Source organism: Delphinapterus leucas, chromosome 3, assembly GCF_059928025.1.
Source record: "Delphinapterus leucas isolate spDelLeu-1000000601 "Yukka" chromosome 3, BTC_Dleu_Yukka2, whole genome shotgun sequence".
Taxonomy (NCBI): domain Eukaryota; kingdom Metazoa; phylum Chordata; class Mammalia; order Artiodactyla; family Monodontidae; genus Delphinapterus; species Delphinapterus leucas.
In genome coordinates this window covers 2,523,616-2,542,639 of record NC_143131.1, presented here as the reverse complement: position 1 = coordinate 2,542,639, position 19,024 = coordinate 2,523,616, and the positions used below count along the sequence as shown (strand labels likewise).

The following is a 19,024-nucleotide window of genomic DNA, read 5'->3' as shown; positions in this document are numbered from 1 at the left end:
CAAAGGTGACTTTCACTTTGGAAAAGAAAATTCTGCAAGGCCCAGAGAATGGTATCTTTGGCTGATTTAACCCGTGTTTACGAAGCATGCAGAGGCCCTTGGCAGTTGACAGCACCAAAGATGCCCCGGGAGTGTGCCCGTCCCCCTCCCCCTGCACAGCCAGTCCCAGAACTCCCGTGTGTGGGCTTGAGGCAGAAAACTAAGAGATGGGCCAGGGTCACCACAAAAATTCGAGCTGAGAAGCAGTTAGGTTGGTGCCTGTTTCCCGTGAGTCCCCCGACTCTGCCAGCCCCTGTCGGGGGTCACTCCATGCCACACACTTGGGGCTTCGGGAGGGCCTTCCAGGGTGCCTGGGAGTGGGTCAGCGTTTTGGCACCCCACTGGAGACCTAAGCAGGTACAGAAGTTGCCCCAAGACAGGCATCACTCTGGGGTCTCCCTGTCTCCCCCGCCCCTCCCTGGAAGAGAGCCGAGACAAAGCCCCTTTATCTGAGGTGGAGCCAGAGGGCTTAAGGAGGCTGAGCCTGCGGGGCCTGAACTTTGTGCCCCGAGCGAGGCTGCAGCCCCGATGGAGGCAGGTTCCACATGCCAGGGGCCAGGCAGGGTCACATCCCGAGGATTCACGGCTCAAGAAGCGGGGAGGGGGACACAGGGCAGGCCCTGCCGCGCAGGTGGGGAAGGGACGGCACCCAGGAGCAAAGCCACAACGTGGGCTGACCCATGACTTGGGGAGGGAGCTGACCGGAGTCTTGGACAGCGGGGGCCAGGCATGGAGGCAGGAAGCTCACCGCCCCTGCCTGCAGGGAGCTTCAGGGAGAAACAGGGACAGGAGACGGATGACAAGGGTCGTGCCCAGGACACACGTGGTCAGCTGGGATGGCCGAGCCCTCGCCCCAATGACAACAGACCAGCCCGTCCTCGGCCACAGGCTGAACACGCTGTCGTGTCCCCCAGGTGCCTTCCTGGTCCCCTACCTGCTCTTCATGGTCATTGCCGGTATGCCGCTTTTCTACATGGAGCTGGCCCTCGGGCAGTTCAACAGGGAGGGGGCTGCCGGCGTCTGGAAGATCTGCCCTATCCTGAAAGGTAACGGCGGGGACGCCCCCTTGCACCCGGCGCGGTGTGGACCAGGGCAAGCCTGGAGCAATTCTGAAGCAAGTCAACCCCAGCTGTGTGCATTCAGTCCTGCTTTGCTGGGTGTCTAGGCACGTGGACACATCCTTTTAATTTTGGTCCTACTTTAAACCTCCGTAATGACTAAGGACTTGAGTGTGTCTCCTTGTTCCCAGGTGAGGCCAGCCTGCAATGGATGAGCAGTGTTTTGTCAAAGTGCTAAAATAGTAGAAAAGATAAAAAATACTCCTAGCTCTAGATCTATCATCTATAATCTGTCATTCATCTATCTATCCATCTGTATTAGTTTGCTAAGGCTGCCTTACAAAGTACCGCAAACTGAGTGGCTTAAATAATAGATGTTTGTTGTCTCAAAGTTCTGAAGTCCAAACTCAAGGTGCCGGTGAGGTTGATTCCTTCTGAGGGATGGGGGGGGGGCACTGCTCCAGGCCTCACTCCTTGGGTTGTGGGCGGCTGTCTTCTCCCTGGGTCTTCACATCCTCCCTGCATGTGTGTCTCTCCATCCAAACTTCCCTTTTTACAGAGACATCAGTCACACTGAACTAGGGCCCACCTCTGTAAAGACCCTGCCTCCAAATAAGGTCACATTCTGAAATACTGGGAGAAAACTTCAACAAATGAATTTTGGAGGCCACGATCCAACCCATAGCATGATCTATCTACCATCTGTGGTGGAGTTCTTCCGTTTTGATGGCCTGCTGGGTGAACCCTAAGGCATGAGCCCCTTTCTCCTAGGCTAGATGATGCACAGCTCACCCAGCAATGGAGTTGCAGGGAACCCCTGGCCCAGCTCACCCCACACACCTCTGCAGGGCGAGGCAGCAGCTCTGGGTTCAGGTGCCAGTGCCGGGCGTCCCCTTAGCAGGATTTGCTCACAGCAGTCAAAGCTTAACTAAGTCACTGGAACGGCCTCTGGTGCGCTCGGGGTTCCCGAGGGCGGAAGCGCAGGAAGCTGAGACTGCGGGCACCTCTTCAGAGCCGGGCAGGTCGAGGGCACGGCCGGTGTCTGCGGGCAGGGCCGATACCGTCAGGGGCGGCGAGTCCACCCTGACACTTGAGGACGCGTGAGTTCATCCTGTCCTCCGGGCCTGCCGGGCAGCCAGCATCTCCTGCGATGGGCTGCGCAGCTGTTGGTAGTTACACAGCACGAAGGTGCCGGGTCGGACATGAGGTGGGTCCGCCGTCAAGTGACCGTCCTGGGGACGCCAGGGAAGGACGCCAGCTGTGCGACATGTTTACTTCGGCCTCTTTCCCGAGAAAAAGGACGCTGACCCCAGGGCTGCAGGCCCACAGACAGAAGCACATTTCCAGCTGTGTGTCCTACCAGAAGAAGAATTTTCTCCAACAAAACTGCCAAAGTGAATCTCTACACTGCAGTTTGTAGAACGTCAATAAGCGGTCTCCAGGGGTCTCGAAGGACTAGTTAAGCCTGAAGAATTTGGTTACTGCAGAACATCCGACTGGAACAGCGAGAGTGTCAGCCCCTCCATGGGGGAGTTACGCGTGCAGCTGCGGGGCAGTCAGCACGGCCTGACCTCGGAGCCTGGAGACCCGGGCAGACGCCAGCTGGCTCCGAGCTCTACTCCACATCACGGCCCATCCACGCTCCTGCCTCCCAGGTCTGGAAACTCATCCTCCTGGAGGGCTGTCCGGGGCCAGTGAGGCCACATGGAGAAGCACCCTGCAGCGCCCGCGGGCGGAAGCTCAGCCGGAGCCTGTAACTGGAGATTTGGGGAAATCGCACATCACAGAAAGTCAGCCGTCGAGCCTTGGAATCTTTGTGTTATCAGCACAGGGCTGTTTGTTGCAGATCAGAGAATCAACGCAAGAAATTCTATGTGTGAAGAGGAGACACCTTGAATGGCTTGATACTAACGAAGCTACGATCCCTAGCAGGTGATCACCTGCTCATTCAGGTTAAGTTTCTCCATAGGATGCCCATTGGACGGGAGGTCGGCATCGCTCCTTGAGTGAGGTGAGGCAAACCTTGCTGTCCTGGATACCCTGATACACATGTCTTCCTTTCCTTCCTTGTCTTAAAAAAAAGTTTAACTAATAAAATTGCACATACTTTCATGTGTCATTAAATAGGGGGAACACATGATAAATGAAGACATCAGTTAAAATGCTCCAGACGGTCATCACGGGGCTGCAGGTCCTCCAATGGGCGATTGGTGCATCCGGGCCCTGCGGAAGGGAACCCAGCTCTCCGGGGAGCCCTCTTCCCCGTCTTTCCCTTCCCTGGACCCCGGGAGTCTTTCCATGGGCCTGACAGCACTGAGATCAACCCGAGAAGGCCAGGCCGTGACGCCCACGGTCAGGGCGAGGGCCCTCAGAGGGCCGTGCCGTGTCCTTGGTCCCCGGCACTGTCCCTCCAGAGGCTGTCGGTGATGCTGAGGGCAGCCAGTGTGACCACGGGGCCTGGGAGGGGGTCTCTCCAAGCTCTCCCTCCCTCCCTCCCTCTCCTTCCTCTGTCTCTGTCTCCCCCCCTCTCCCTCTCCCTCTCATTCCCTCCCTGCCCCTCCCCTCCCCCTGCCCCCTCTCTCTCATAGACACACACACACACACGTGCGCATACATATGCACACACACACACCAAGTAGATACGAAAGGCACTCAGACCCACAGCGGAGGAATCCTCTCCTGTTTTCTTCAAAGACCTGCCAATGAGTCTTGCAAGGAATGGGAGGCTGCTCCATCAGGGCGTGTCCTCCAGCTGGGGTCCTGGAATTACTATTTGTCCCCGACACCCTCTTCCTGCTGAAGCCAGCTCCGGGGAATGCTCTGGAGTGACCTGGCTTTAGTGGTGGAGAAGGGGGCTGTTGTCCCTCTTGAGACCCGAGGATGCTCCGTTTCAGGTTGTCTGGTTAATTGCCTAAGATCACCCCCCGCTGTGTGTACGGCATGGAAAACGCCTATTTTAGCGACTATAAAATAATTTATTATATTTTGTGGTCAGTAATATTTTAGTGTGGTTTACCAAACTCTTCCTCTTTCTAAAAAGGAATTTTAAGTGGCTTAAAAGAAAACAAAATGCATGCAGAGTTAATATTAAAAATACTGAACAAACTGAGATTTAAGAAAATTGACCTTAAAAGCTGTGATTGAAACTCACACACGGTCTTGAGCCTCCAGGACAAAAGAGGAACACATCAAGTTTTCATTCATATTTTCACTGGAAGTATTAGAGGGGACTGAGCCTGCCACCTCCTTGGGAGGGACGTTTCCCGTGGTATAGAATGATAGAAGAAACGTATCATGTGGAGCTTGATTTAGCGTATATGACAACGTATGAACACTGATCATTCACCGAACAAGAGCATTCTCAGAGCAACAGGGCAGTGGATTTCGTGTGGCTGGGTCTTAAGTGACAGAAAGGAAGAACTTGAAGGGAGGGCCGGTGAGGGGCTGCCCTTGGGCGGCCCAGGGCCAGGGCTTCCTGGGGCTCTGTGGTCCTGGAGGACAGAACTCAGAGGGACCGAAAGAATGGCTGGCGCTCACAGCCACATTCCTAGGAAATCGTTCCTTCACGCAGGCCTTTGGGGCAGCTGGACGGCAGCGCCCTTGGATGGGGGACCCTCCTAGGAGCCACGTCAGCCCGGGGCACCCTTGTCCCTCTGCTGTGACAGCGAGAAACCCGGCCTGCCCAGCGGAGGGCTATCCACACGGCGGTGGGTTCTGAAGGACCAGAAGCGGAGGCAGCTCTCTCTCGGACCCCGGATTGGATCTGCTTTAGCGTTTGATCAGAGGCTCCGTTGAGTTCCCCAAACTTCAAGTGGAGGATTTGGTGTGCAGCGTTGTCACCTTCCAAAGATTTCCGGGCAGGCACCCACAGCCAGCTCACCACCACGGAACACCTTCCGTGACGCACCGGAAGCAGCGTGGCTTCCCGCCGATGTGGCTGCCGGGGCGAGTTCACGGGGAGTCAGCCTCTCCTAAGGAGCTCAGGGAGCAGAAGTGCAGTAAAGAGTTCTTTCACATTGATGAGTCCACGTTGGAGAAGACCTTCTGAAGGAACAGTTTGGTTTTGTCATCACTGCTACTGAGCGCATTTTCCAAGAGGGACCACGTACCAGGGACTGTTTGCTTTTAAATAAATCACTCCTGATACTGGATCTGTTTAATATCTACACATAAGTAAATTGTAGTCCCTCTCTTTTTGCTTTCAGAAGAGGAAAGAGAATTTTAATGAAGTGTCCTGAGCAGGAAAATAGCTTCTCCTAAGGGCTAGACCCATAAAAAACAAGCCAAGCCACTCCCTGAAGACGTCAGCTTGAAGGCAAGCTCCTCCCTGGACACAGGCAGGCAAGGCGGGGCACGGCGCCCCCCAGGTTCTAAGACAGCGAAGTTATAGTCATAGCCCAAACTAGTCCTAGCAACAAAGCCGGGAAAGAATGCTGAAACAAGAGAACTCTGCATGGAGCCTGTTACAGTCAACCGCAGTGACGGGACCTGACAGCGCTTGTCCAACACTGAATAGGGAAGAGGTCTCATGCCAGACCACCCGTCCACCACAGCCAGGATGCCGCGTCTCCAAAGACTGCTCACCCCTCTGTTCTGCTCCAGAAGCCAGGAGCCCCTCAGGGACTGTCAACAAATTCCAGGGCTTGTGATCCTGGAAAGGGACTCTCACAAGCCCTGGGGGCCCCGGCGTGGTCACAGGTGACCCTTGGAGACCCTGGATGGTCATGCATGGTCCTGGGTGATGTTGGGTAGACCCAGCTGACTCTGTTTGCCCTGAGTGGCCTAGAGGGGCATGGTTAGCTGTGGGTGGCCATGGATGGCCCTGGACAGCTCTAGGTAGCCCAGGTAGGCATGGATTGTCTTGGAGGCCCTGGGTGGTCCTGGATGAGCCTGGATGGCTGTGGAAGAGCGTGAAAGACCCTAGTTATCCCTTAGTGACTATTGGTGGCCCTGCACGGCTCTGGGAGGCACTGGGCATCCCTGGGTGACCCTGGATGGCCTTCATGGCCCTATTGGCATGGGTGGCCCTGGATGGCCTTAAGTGACCCTGAGCAGCCCTGGATAACCCTGGGTTGATGCCCTGGGGACCCAGAGTGGCCCTAGATGACCTTAAGTGAGCCTGGATGACCCAGCCTGGCTGTGAGTGATGGTGGACAGCCACGGATGGCCCTTAGTCACCCCGTATGTCTGCGGGTGACCTGGCTGTACCAGGGCGTCCCTGGATAGCCCTGCATGTCTGGGTAGACGTCAAGGACCACAGATGGTTTTGGAAGTGGGCAGCCCCTTCTCTGACCATGACGCGAAGTCTGGGACCCACCCTTTCCCTCGTCTTCTGGTGTGTCTAAAGGCGCTGCCTGGTTTCAGGACAGCCCAGGTGGAGCTGCGACCCGTGAGGGGAGGGGCAAGGGTGAGCTGCTAATGGGGCCATGCTCTCCCCACCAGGCGTGGGCTACACGGTCATCCTCATCTCACTCTACATCGGCTTCTTCTACAACGTCATCATCGCCTGGGCACTGCACTACCTCTTCTCCTCCTTCACCACGGAGCTGCCCTGGACCCACTGCAACCACACCTGGAACAGCCCCCGCTGCTCCGACGCCCGTGCCCCCAGCTCCAGCCCTGACCCCAATGACACCTTCAGGACCACCCCTGCCGCCGAGTACTTTGAGTAAGTGGGGGCCTCGGGGTCTGATGACACCCCCGGGGGTGGGGAGGAGGATCCGGGCCAGCCACCCGCCCCTGCTGCCTCCCGAGGATGTGGGGAGGACCCCTCCTAGGCCAGTGCCGCATCCCGTTCCTCTGGGCTCTTGTGGGCTTATTTCTGACCCCACCTCTAGCAGCTCAGCACGGCTCCTGCAGGGAGACCTCGCAGGGAAGGGAAACTGGATGGGCCGCCCCACCTGCTCCCTGCGGCCCTTTGGGGTCTGTTGGGGGGGATGGCCTGTGACCCTGCAGATGCCGCAGGGAGGAGGCGTGTGGAGCTGGGCTCCGGGGGCTGCAGCACTGCCTCCAGAGGGGGCCGGGCTCCCCTTTCCCAGTCGCCTTCCCCGTTCTCCCTCCGCTCATGGCCCGGCCTCCAGCCGGAGGCGGGACCATCAGACAGTTGCCCGAGGTCTTCCCTGAGGGGAGGCACTGTCCCACTCCTGGGGCCTGTGGAGCTGGGTGAGACAGCAGGTGTGCAGGAGAGAAACTGAGCCTTCGGGCACTGGGAGAATCTGTCGTGTGGGGGTAGGAGTGACACCGCCAGAAGGGCGAGGGATGTTCATGGAACCTGCGGACATTCAGCGTCTGAAATTGCGTGTTTCAGATACTCAGGGTCTGAGTCCTTTGCTCTAGAATCCCCGCCACACGTGGGGAACGTATCTCCAGGACTGGCTGCTTCAGAAAGTGGCAGCGATGGGCAGGAACGGAGTGAGGCGGGGTTTGGGGGGCCTGAGGGGACCGCCGGAGGGATGGGGTGCCTTTCTCAGGCGTTATTAGGAAGAGCATGGTTAGGGTGAGGACGAGGGTTGTGTGTGATGGGACTTGTTTAATTTTTTGGAAGATTGTCTTTTGGGCAGTTTGGGATTAGAGAGTGAAGGAGTCTGAGGAGGGCAGGGAGGGAGGTTCCGCGAAGGGGGGAAGAGAGGGGCCACTGAGAACCCGCCTGCCCGGAGGAGGGAGAGTCCAAAGCTGGGGGGTTAGGGCCTGGGTCTCCAGAAGCTCTCAGGAGGGGGCGAGCGGGTTTCAGAGGACGGGCTGGAGACGAGAGTCCACCTGGGATGGGTCCCATTAGATCTGCCTGAAAGACACCAATGCGGACGTACCCACGAGAAATGGAAACCCAGGCCCTGTCACCTGAGTGTGTGGGCAGGACTCAGTGACAAACAAGCAAGAAATGATAGATTTGTCCAACTAAAGGAGAGCAGAGCATTCATCAAAGTTGCTTGTGCATTCTTAGGAGCTTGTTGCCAGCCTGTTCATTACTGCATTTCCCAAACCTAAGAGCATCTCACGGACAGGTCAAAGCCCAGGCTGCAAGTACTCTCACCAGTGGCCCAGCTCTCAGGTTTAGTGTGTGATGGGAGACGGGGGACCAGAAAAGAGAGCGGGAGCGGTGGGGACCCCTGCACCAGAAAGCAGAAAGGGGAGACACAGACATGGCTGTGGGCGAGCGCCTGGGAGCATCCCACCCATCCCACCACTGACAGACGTGCAGAATCAGCTCTCGCTAGAGTTGGGTTTAAGTTATCATTTCACCAACAAAATGATGGCTAAGTTTTCAAGCTAGTGTGTCTTTTACAATTTTAAGATGGATTTTGGTGCAATTTAGAATGTTTAGAAAGCTTTAAGAGATATCAAATGTGTCAGGTGAGGCCATTTGGGGATACTTACCTTTTGTTTGGGAGGTGTGGAAAGAGTTGATTTAACTAAATGATTTTTCAGATGAGAAAAATAGAGGGAAAAAACTGGTTAGTCAATGATTTATTATTAAGAATGCTAGAAGGAAACATATGTGATAGGTGAATTTAAAAGAAAAAAACAACAGAGAGCTCACTAGTGAAGTCTGTTTGGAAATTCCAAGTCTGGAAGAGAAAGATTGAGCTGGAAAGCTGCCTGAACCCTCCACGTAAAGGGCTGTTAGCAGGAGCAGATGTCCAACCGTATTTGGAGGTGACCCTGGGACAAAGGCGGGGCCTTTGAAGGTTTACAAGGAAGTCATAGATCATTAACGACACGATGAGTTATTAAACTGAACTGATGACACGCCAGGCGATTTCACTAACGGTGGTGACTGGGTTTCCCTGAGACAGGCCCCACTGACTGTCAGGTCTGCAAGGGTTTTCTGGAATGTAAACCCACTTTATAAAGTGGATCTTTGTGGAAAGCATTACATGTTCTTGAAGGCACATGTAATTAGGGAGTTCACATCCCACCATGAAATTCCAGGATAACTATAATCATTGAAGTAGTAAAGCTGTAAGTGCTACAGAGTGCATGTGGGCTTTGAAAACCCCAAAAGATTGGCCCCTGTAACTCCAACTAGTGTTAAATTTCCCTCAACTCAACTCCATAAACACTTATTAAAACCACCTTCACCTACTTTCTAATATAAATTAGAACGCTATATATTTAAAGCTACAAACTTGCCTCTAAGAGACTGCTTTAGCTGCCTCCTGCACGTTTAATATGTTGTGTATTCAAGTATTCCCTGATCTGCCTTGTGATTTCTTCTTTGATTCACAGGAGATTTTTAGAAATTTGTTGTTTGACTTTAAAATATTTGGAGGTTTTCTAGATATATTTCTGTTATTGATTTCTAATTTAATTCAGATTTGGTGAGACAATATCTTTTAAAACCTCATTATTCCTAAATATACTGAGATTTGTCATATTGCCCAATATATGGTTTATCCTGGTAAGTATTCCACGTGCACTTAAAAAGAATGTGTATCCTGCTGCTGTTGGGTAGACATGTTGGCTAGGTCCTGTCAGCTCCTAGTGCTGTTTAAGTTTTCTACATCCTTACTGTTTATTTGTTCTCTCAGTTACTGTGAAAGGGGTGTTGAAATCTCAATTATAATTGTGGATTTGCCTATTTCCCTTCACAGTTCTATCAGTTTTTGCTTCATTCATGTATTTTAAAGCTCTGTTCTAAAGTGCACACATGTTTATCAAATCTTTTAATTGAGCCCTTTTCCATTATGAAATGTCCCTCTTGGTACCATTCCTCATTCTTTTTTTCTTTTTCTTTTTTTTGGCTACATTGGGTCTTTGTTGCTGCGCACGGGCTTTCTCTAGTTGCGGTGAGTGGGGGCTACTCTTTGTTGCGACACGTGGGCTTCTCATTGCGGTGGCTTCTCTTGTTGCGGAGCACAGGCTCTAGGCGCGCGGGCTTCAGTAGTTGTGGCACGCGGGCTCAGTAGTTGTGGCTTGCGGGGTCTAGAGCGCAGGCTCAGCAGTTGTGGAGCACAGGCTCAGTTGCTCCGCGGCACGTGGGATCTTCCCAGAGGAGGGCTTGAAACCGTGTCCCCTGCATTGGCAGGCGGATTCTTAACCACTATGCCACCAGGGAAGTCCCTATTCCTCATTCTGATGTCAGCTTTGTCTGATATTAATATGATCACTCCAGCTTTCCTATGAATAGTGTTTACATGGGATATCTTCTCCATCCTTATGTTTTAAACCTATATGTATCATATTTGAAGTGGGTTTCATGTAGACAGCACAGAGTTGGTTGTTGCTTTTTTATTTACTATGACAATCTCTGTCCTTTAATTAGAGTGTTTCCAATCAATAATTATAAGTATGGTTAGGGTTTAGTCTTTCATCTTGCTTGTCCCACCGGTTCATTGTTTCTTGTTTCCTCTGTTTATTTTCTTTGGAATTAATTAATTATTTTGGCTTCCACTTTATCTACTCCATTTGCTAATAAGCTCTAGCTCTTCTTTTCTTGTTTTGTTTTGTTTTCTTGGCCACACCACACGGCATGTGGGATCTTAGCTCCCCGACCAGGAATCAAACCTGTGGCTCCTGCATTGGAAGTGTGGAGTCTTAACCACTGGACCACCAGGGAAGTCCGTCTAGCTCTTTGTCTTAATTTTTAGTGGCCATTACAGGGTTTGCAATCTACGTCTTTAAGTTATCACAGTCTACTTTCTCCTGACAGTGTGGCCCTGGGCCAGGGCTGGGCTTCCGTGGGCTCCCAGCGTGCGGTGGCCCACCTGCTCTCCTCACCTGGAGGGTGGGCCCTGCATCTCCACTAAGGCTGGGGTCCTGGCCTTTCTGGGGTGGGGGGCGAGGGGTGGGGGTCTCCATCAGGCCAGGTCCCTGCTGCCATGCCGAGTGGGGCAGGGCAGGTCTCTTCACAAGTGCAGCCCCCTGTTCCAGTTCTGGGCAGGGAGGCAGCCCCTGCCCAGGACCCCCATCTCCTTCCTCTCCAGGCGCGGCGTGCTGCACCTGCATGAGAGCCAGGGCATCGACGACCTGGGCCCTCCCCGGTGGCAGCTCGCATCTTGCCTGGTACTGGTCATTGTCCTGCTCTACTTCAGCCTGTGGAAGGGAGTGAAGACTTCTGGGAAGGTGAGGCAGCAAGGCTCGCCAGCTGGGGAGTGGACAGGTGGCCGTGGTGGGTTGAGAGTGGACAGGTGGGCCATGGTGGGTTGGGAATGGACAGGTGGGCCATGGTGGGTTGGGAGTGGACAGGTGGGCCATGGTGGGTTGGGAGTGGACAGGTGGGCCGTGGTGGGCTGGGGAGTGGACAGGTGGGCCGTGGTGGGTTGGGGAGTGGACAGATGGACCGTGGTGGGCTTGGGAGTGGACAGGTGGCCATGGTGGGTTGGGGAGTGGACAGGTGGCCGTGGTGGGTTGGGACAGGTGGCTGTGGTTGAAGAATGATGTCAGGAGAGTGCTTTCAGCGTGAAGACAAGCACAACAAAATATTTTTGCTGATGAAAATATTTTGGTCATTATCTGGGCGCCCAAAGCAACGATGACCAGAATGCCCCCGTCACTCGGGCTAACACTTGCAGTGACTCTCCAGCACCTGAGAGTCTTCCGACGGCCACAGGTGCTCTCCTCCACTTCCCCCGTGGCCCAGAGTCCATCTTTCACAAGTGATCCAGGTGCCCATTTGCACAATCAGTGCAAATCACTCACATCTCCCTCATCAGGAATTCAGCCAATGCTGCCTACTGCCATAGCCCAAGCGCAGAGAAGGAGGGCTCCTTCCTTGCCAAATTGTTTGTCCATTTTGATCCCTGGGAAAGACAACATACAGGATAGAAGGCACTGGACAGTCTCGCTCCAGGAGGCATTTTTTGAGCTGGTGTCCTGTGACTGTTTGGGAAGCCGGGCTTCCCAATCTGAGGTCCCCCTCTCTGAGCACAAACCATGAGGGTGACTCTGTGCCCAGCCATGACAGCCGGTGGCCGGTGCGGCCTGGTGACACTGTGCTCTCCCCAGGTCGTGTGGATCACGGCCACCATGCCGTACGTGGTCCTCTTTGCGCTGCTTCTGCGAGGTGTCACCCTCCCTGGGGCCGTGGACGGCATCAGGGCGTACCTGAGCGTGGACTTCCGTCGGCTCTGCGAGGCCTCGGTGAGTGCGCCCTCCGCTCGCGGCCCCAGTCCATGTGGGTCATGGGGCTCTACATCCCAGGCAGGAGACCCCAAAGGCTGCAGCCGGGCAGCAATTCTCACTCCCCCCGCTGTGTGCTGGGCCCACCCAGCAGAGTTCCCTGTCCAGGTGACAAGGGGCCGTGTGGGCACAGCAAGCAGCTGAATGGACCAGAGTAAGGACATTAGGGGAACAGGCCACCCAGGTTTCCGCAGGGAGAGAGCGGGAGTTGGCTGCCTCTCGACCTCTTCGCTGCGGGCCATGCTCTCCCTGGAGGAACGCTCCCGGCTCCTGGGATGAGCACCTGTGGGGCCGCCCGGTCTGTGCCCGAGGGTGTTGCCGCTCAGCTGGATCGCAGCCGCAAGCTCTGGCCCCGGATGCATCCTCGGAGCTGGGCTGAGGCTGCGTGAACTAGGGTCCCCCTCGGGGAGCCAGACCTTGATGGTCAAGCACACGGCGCCCCCGGCATAAAGGCGCGATATGACCGCATCGTGGCCAGAACTTACTCCATAGTCAGGCTGCAGGTTTCTTCAGCAAAGGAAGAAGTAATTCTGGGTTGAAATATGAGAAGACAACCTCATGAAGACAGGAGGCTCTGCCGGGCAATGGCGGGGTGGCGGTGGGTGGCGAGAGAGAGAGGCAGCAGCATCGCAGGGAAACAGGCCCAGAAGCGGGGAGGCTGGGCGGGAGGTGGGGTCACTGGAAAATCAGGTGGACTGGACTGGGGCAGAGGGAGGGGCCCCAGTGGCCACCCAGGGAGGCTGAGCTACCAGGAGCAGCACGAGGGCGAGGGCGGTCTCGGCTGAGGCGTGGGGCCGGGGCCTGACGCTGCCAGGCTGTGAGAGGGTCGGCTGTGGGGCTCATCGGGCCAGAGGAGGCACCCCCTGGGGCAGCAGTGGGCAGGAAGGGCGAGAAGGGGAGGCAGACGTGGCTCCGACCCCAGGAACCCTGGGAATGGGGGACGCTGGCAGGGCGGAGGTCAGGCGCCGAGGGGCAGCGAGAGGAAAGCACCACGGTCTCGGCCCCACAAGCACACAGGCGAGGGTAGCCGTGAGCAGGGCACCAGCCGGGCAGCCCACCCGAGGACCGAGGCTGTGAGGGCAGCACACAGGTCTCCACGTACGGCTAAAGGCAGAGTTCGTCCAGCAGCGGGTCCGGGGCCCCACAGCTGCAGAGCCGAGCCCGGGGAGCTGAGAGGTCAGCAGGGCATCCGTCCTCGGGAAAGCCCATGGCAGCTGGGGGGTGCTGGCAGGAGGAGGTGGCCTTGGGCGTCCAAGGCCAGCTTGGCGTGATCTGGAAGTCAAAGAGAAGTGGGGCATCAGGCAGGAAGGACAGGTGGCATGAGGGTGAGCAAAACAGATGCCAGGGTGCGAAGAAATCGGAGAAAAGTAGGAACCGGTGGTTGTCACAAGCGAGGTAGATCGGCAGATGGACGAGACAGAAAATAGATTTCAGGTGGACGGATGACGGATCATACGCAGACAGGCAGTGGACGACGGGCGGATGACAGCAGGACAGGCGTAGGTGCTGGGCGACGAAGACACAACAGGACTGGACCTGACCTGAGTGTCCCTGCCTCTGACAGTCCCATCAGCTAGGGAGGGGAAGAGCAGAGACCAGGACAGAGCAGGCCCACAGCACTGGGCTCCTGGGAGACCGCGGTCCCCAGAGGACAGGTCTATGCAGTCCCCAGCGCGGAGGCTGGGGCTGTTCCTGGTGCCCCCGTGGGGTTCTGGCTGACTTTGCACCACGTCCTTCAGGACAGAGCAGGGCCTGGGCCTCACCCGCTGGGCGGCCGTCCTGAGCCGTCCTCCCAGGACTGCTCCGGGCCCAGCAGCTGCCTGTAGCCCTCTCCCAGGCTCAGGACAGCCCCCCTCAGAGACTGAGCGGCCCCGGCACCCTTCCCCTGGGGCTTGGCAGTGGGGGGCCAGGTCCCACAGGCCCTGAGGGGATGTGGTTGGGGACTGGCCCAGATCGGGGCGCAGGGCCCCAGCACCATCCCAGGCTCGTCCCTGCCCACCCCCTGGGGGTTCAGCCATGGTGGCTCAGTCCAGAGGGGCTGAGGGAGGGGCCTGGCCAGGTCCTCACTGGTCCGGGCCGGGTGGGAGCAGAGGTTCCACTGAGGGGCCTGCCCGGCAAGCGGATGGGGCGGAAGTAACCGTCGGCTCCGTCCCTTCTTGTGCCCCTGGCACCGGGGACCCTGTGCTGCTCTGACGTGGAGGCTGCCCTGCATCCTGGGGCCATTTCTAGACCCCCATGGGGATGAAGGGGACTGCCTTCGGGGTCAGCGCCACTGTCCTCAGTGGCACCCAGAGGCCAGGCCCTTTCAGGCCGTCCAGACTCTCAGTCGTCCATCTGCAGCTCTCGTGGAGCTGCTCCATCGGACAGGCGGGTCTGGGCTGGGCAGAGTGCTGTCTGGGAGGGCTCCATTCCAGCAGGAGAGAGGAGGACGGGAAGTAAAGGAAGGGCAAGTCCAGGCCAGTTCTGAGAGGCTGCCCAGGCGGGCCCCAGGGTGGACCGTGGCCTGGGTCTGGAGCTGGGTCCTAGGAGCGGCAGTGAGCAAAGGCCTGGACAGATGGCTGGGAGGCGAAACCTGATGGGTGAGCTGCACATGCAAAGACTCTGGGTTGGCCACTGCCCACTGTGAGGACCTGGGGTTGAGAGGAGATAGGAGCCCCCTGGCGACACCGCCTCCTGTCCGCAGCTACCTGCCCAGACGAGCTGGCTGATGACCAGCACGAGGGGACCCCTTGGCCCCCTGCCCACCTGGCCACTCTAGGCCTTGAGCTGGGAAACATGCTGTCCCCAGTGCTGGGGTGACCCCAAGACTGGGCGTGCTGCCCGCCCTCACTCAGTCACACTCAGGCCAGCTGCCCTGTGTCTCCAGCTGGGGAGCTCTGGAGTCACTGCCTGAGGACCTCGGCCCACAGGCCTGCACCACGGGCTGTGGGGACAGCCCCCAGGACCTTCCAGCACAGCAGGTCTGGCCAGGCCCCCAGGGTGGGCTTCCACTCTCTTCATCCCTGCCCCAGGCTATGCAGGGCCAAGGGGGGCCCACATAGCCATCACCAGCTGGTCTCCACATCACCCTGACCCAAGAGGGTCGTGTCTGACTTTTAAAATACCTTCTTGGTCCAGTATCGACTGCAGGCCTTCACTTGTCATGTGTGTCAGCACCCGGATGTCACCTGTGCCACCCCCAGCAAGCGCACAGTGTCAGAGCCACGGTCAGCTCCACAGGCCTTTCTTCACGTCCCGCCGCGTGCTCACCCTGCACTCACAACGTGCTTCCATGGGAAGGACAGAAGGCGGGTGTTGGTGGGCACGTGTCTGATTGAGGCACGCACGGCACACAGCATTTTCATAAATTACTGCTGTTACCAGGGTCACGGGCCAGACCAACCCTCACCACTTGGAGTAATGAGGAACCGCAGGTCCTGCAACAAGACGCAGCCCCCTGTGTTTCAGGCTCTCTCGGGCCAGCAACGCGGGAAAGGTTTATTCCCTGAGATGACATTTGCTTGTTGACAATGATGTCGAGTTTAAGTTCGGCCCTGTTCCTTGGAGCCCCTGGCATCGAAGGTGCGGCCGTCTGTGGGTCCACCCCAGGACCACTCCCTGTCCTTGGGCTGGCTGAGCCCCCCGCAGGGACCTCTCACCGCCGCTCTGTCTGTGTCCCTGCTCCGCGCAGGTCTGGATAGACGCCGCCGTCCAGATATGCTTCTCGCTGGGAGTGGGGCTTGGAGTGCTCATAGCTTTCTCCAGTTACAATAAATTCACCAACAACTGCTACAGGTGAGTCCTGGGCTCCTGTAAGAGGCTCTGCAGAACCAAGTGGGGGCACAGCTGATATGGGGGGCATCGTTGGCTTTAGGAGATAATGTGTCCGTGGATGAAGGGAGGGGAGAATGAGCTGTGCTTGCAGCTCTAAGCCAAATGGCTTTTAAAGTGGAAACCGAACAGGGAAGCTCTAGGCACAATGTTGATTGTGGCTTTAAGGGAGCATTGAAGCAGTGGAGATGCTGATCACCTCGCTGGGAGGAGGCGTCCCGGACCCCCCACCCACCCACCCACCCAGGCCCCTTCCTCTGCCCCCTGCTCCATCCCCTGCCCCACCCAGCCGGCCTCATCCTCCCAGCACTCAGGGTGGGTCTCCTCCCCCACGTGCCCCACGAGGAAGGGCCTGCATGTGTCCCCACCTGGCCTGCACCTAGGGATCCTGGGCCCCAGGGGCATCCCAGACTCTGTGCAGAGGCCGCCGGGGACCCGGCACCAGGACAAGCCGGAAGGTGGCTCCACTGTGCGCCCAGAGCTCTGGCAGCTTCTCAGCTGGGGCCGCCCCGCCCGGATGACCTGAGTGACCTGCAGCCACTTGCTGGCCCTGAAATCCTTCTGAAAACAGAGAAATAATTTCATCCAGGACTGCTTTCTTTGACCTTCATGAGCCTGTATTTATTCTCTTTCATATCATGAGGATAAAAATGCGGTAAAAATACAAAGGCGGTGCACACAGCAAAATGGCCAGGCTGACTGCTACCCAGAGGGCCACACAAAGGTGGGGTCTGCATGGCAGGGCCAGAGCCCACCCTGTGCCCACCTGGGTCTGAGCACCCTGCAAACGTCCTTCCACTCGGGCACCAGGAGGGCTGACCCCACACTGCCCCCTCCCCTGCCCTCTGAATTCTCAGCCGTCAGAGTGGGGTCCACAGGCCAGCAGCACGGGACCCCCAGGAGCCGATGGGAAACACAGCATCTGGGGCCCACGAGACCCGCCCCGTCAGAACCTTCATCTTAACAAGGTCCCCGGGAGACATCTCAGAGCCCCGCCTGGCAGCCCCTGTCGAGCAGGGGTAGGGACCCCTGTGGTCATCTGTGCTGCCCACCTGGAGCCCCAGCTTTGCTGGCGGGACTGTCTCGCCTTCAGCACTGAGTCGGGGGTCCCAAGAGTCCCTTGGTCCCCAGGCAAACATGGAGGGGCCATACAGCCTGGCCTAGCCAACGTCTGACCAGAGCCCTAAGCCGCTCAGTGGGGGGTCCAGGTGGGAGGTCCTGTCACCATCACCGGGTGGCAGCCTCCCTCCCGCAGGGCAGCCCCGGAAAGCCTCTGGGGCTGCAGGAGGGGCTGGCCTGCTCGACTGGGGAAGCGCCCCCGGAGCTGCCTGCCCCAGACGCAGTAAATTACGGATAATGACTGGAAATTGCAGCGGCTCCAGGCCGGGTGCTGAGACAGCACGTCTTGTTCCTGCAGAGACGCGATCATCACCACCTCCGTCAACTCGCTGACGAGCTTCTCCTCCGGCTTCGTGGTCTTCTCCTTCCTGGGGTACATGGCCCAGAAGCACAGTGTGCCCATCGGGGACGTGGCCAAGGACGGTGAGTGCCCCGGGGCAGGCAGGTCCCCCCCCACCCCGCCCGCTCCTGAGGTTCAGGCTGCCCAGTTCTCGACGAGTGTTTTCCCTGCAAACCTAGAGGGAAATGCACAGGCCTCCAGAGCCCTTCCCAAGAGCTGCTGATGTGACTGGGAACAGGATCCTGGGTGCAGCGCACCCACCGCCTCCCCGCGCACCCTGCGCCTGCCCCCTCGGACCACCGTGCTGCATGCAGAGGCCGGGGCATCTTTGCCCCTTGTCCCAGTGCGCCTTGCAGAGGCCACTCGGCTGCAGGACGAGGGTCTGGTTCCCTCACTGGGCGGCCCCCGCCGTTGTTTACACCTGGCCAGGGACGTGAAGTTCAGGGCTGTGAGCTGTTCCAAGCGGCACGGACCTCGGTGTGGTCAGCCAGAGGGAAGCTGGGCTGGTTTGGACATAGCAGTTACTCTGTTCCAAAGCTTTTCCTCCAGATACCCAGTGGCCATGGCACGTGTAGATGGGATTTGGTTAATAGCCGAGAATCCCCTGAAGTCTCTGGACACGGTGACAACAGAGACCCATGTTCCCAACCTGCTCACCATGCCGTCACAGACACCGAGTGTCTGCAAACCAGGAAGTTAGCTGAGGGGGAGTGGGCGGGGGAGGACATGGGCCCAGGTGACACAGGGACCGAGCTGGGCCCCGCAGGAGAGAGCCCCCGGGGTGCTGGGCAGAAAGTCACGGCTTAGGCAGCCTGAAGCTAGGTCAGCCCAGGACCCCAAGGCCTCCCACGACGGCCGCCACCCTCACCGGCCTGCAGGATCGCTCTGTGCGTGAGCCAGGAGGGGCCTCCCCCGAGACCGTCCTGCTCAGGGGTGGGCCCCTCCCTTCCTCTGGGAAGCCCCTCTTCTCCCGGGGCCTGGGGGACTGATCTCCTCCTGGGCCCTCTCACTCTTGAGCAGGAGGGTAGCCTTCAGGGACGGGCTGAGGGGGACAGAGGGCCAACCCCACCTGCGCCCTGAGCTCTCAGTGGGTCGGCCCGTCAGCCCATCCAGTTCTTGAGAAGTTGAGTGTTGGGAGCCACACTTTTTTTTTTTTTTGAATTTTTGAATTTTATTTTATTTATTTTTTTATACAGCAGGTTCTTATTAGTCATCAATTTTATGCACATCAGTGTATACATGTCAATCCCAATCGCCCAATTCGTCATAACACCACCCCCAGCCCCACCCCTGCTGCTTTCCCCCCCTTGGTGTCCATAGGTTTGTTCTCTACGTCTGTGTCTCAATTTCTGCCCTGCAAACCGGTTCCTCTGTACCATTTTTCTAGATTTCGCATATATGCGTTAATATACGATATTTGTCTTTCTCTTTCTGCTTACTTCACTCCGTATGACAGTCTCTAGATCCATCCACGTCTCAACAAATGACCCAATTTTGTTCCTTTTAATGGCTGAGTAATATTCCATTGTATATATGTGCC

The 19,024-nt window shown here is 57.2% G+C and overlaps 1 protein-coding gene across 1 annotated transcript in view; it reads left to right on the top strand.

The window, feature by feature from the left end:
- The window catches only part of SLC6A3 (solute carrier family 6 member 3), a 34,923-nt gene that overhangs the window by 1,578 nt on the left and 14,321 nt on the right, over positions 1-19,024 (top strand). Inside the window, exons 3-8 of the mRNA XM_022581333.2 lie at positions 954-1,085; positions 6,540-6,765; positions 11,021-11,159; positions 12,042-12,176; positions 15,886-15,989; positions 17,443-17,567. Coding sequence (XP_022437041.1) covers positions 954-1,085; positions 6,540-6,765; positions 11,021-11,159; positions 12,042-12,176; positions 15,886-15,989; positions 17,443-17,567 — 861 coding nt within the window. The remainder of the gene's footprint in view (positions 1-953; positions 1,086-6,539; positions 6,766-11,020; positions 11,160-12,041; positions 12,177-15,885; positions 15,990-17,442; positions 17,568-19,024) is intronic.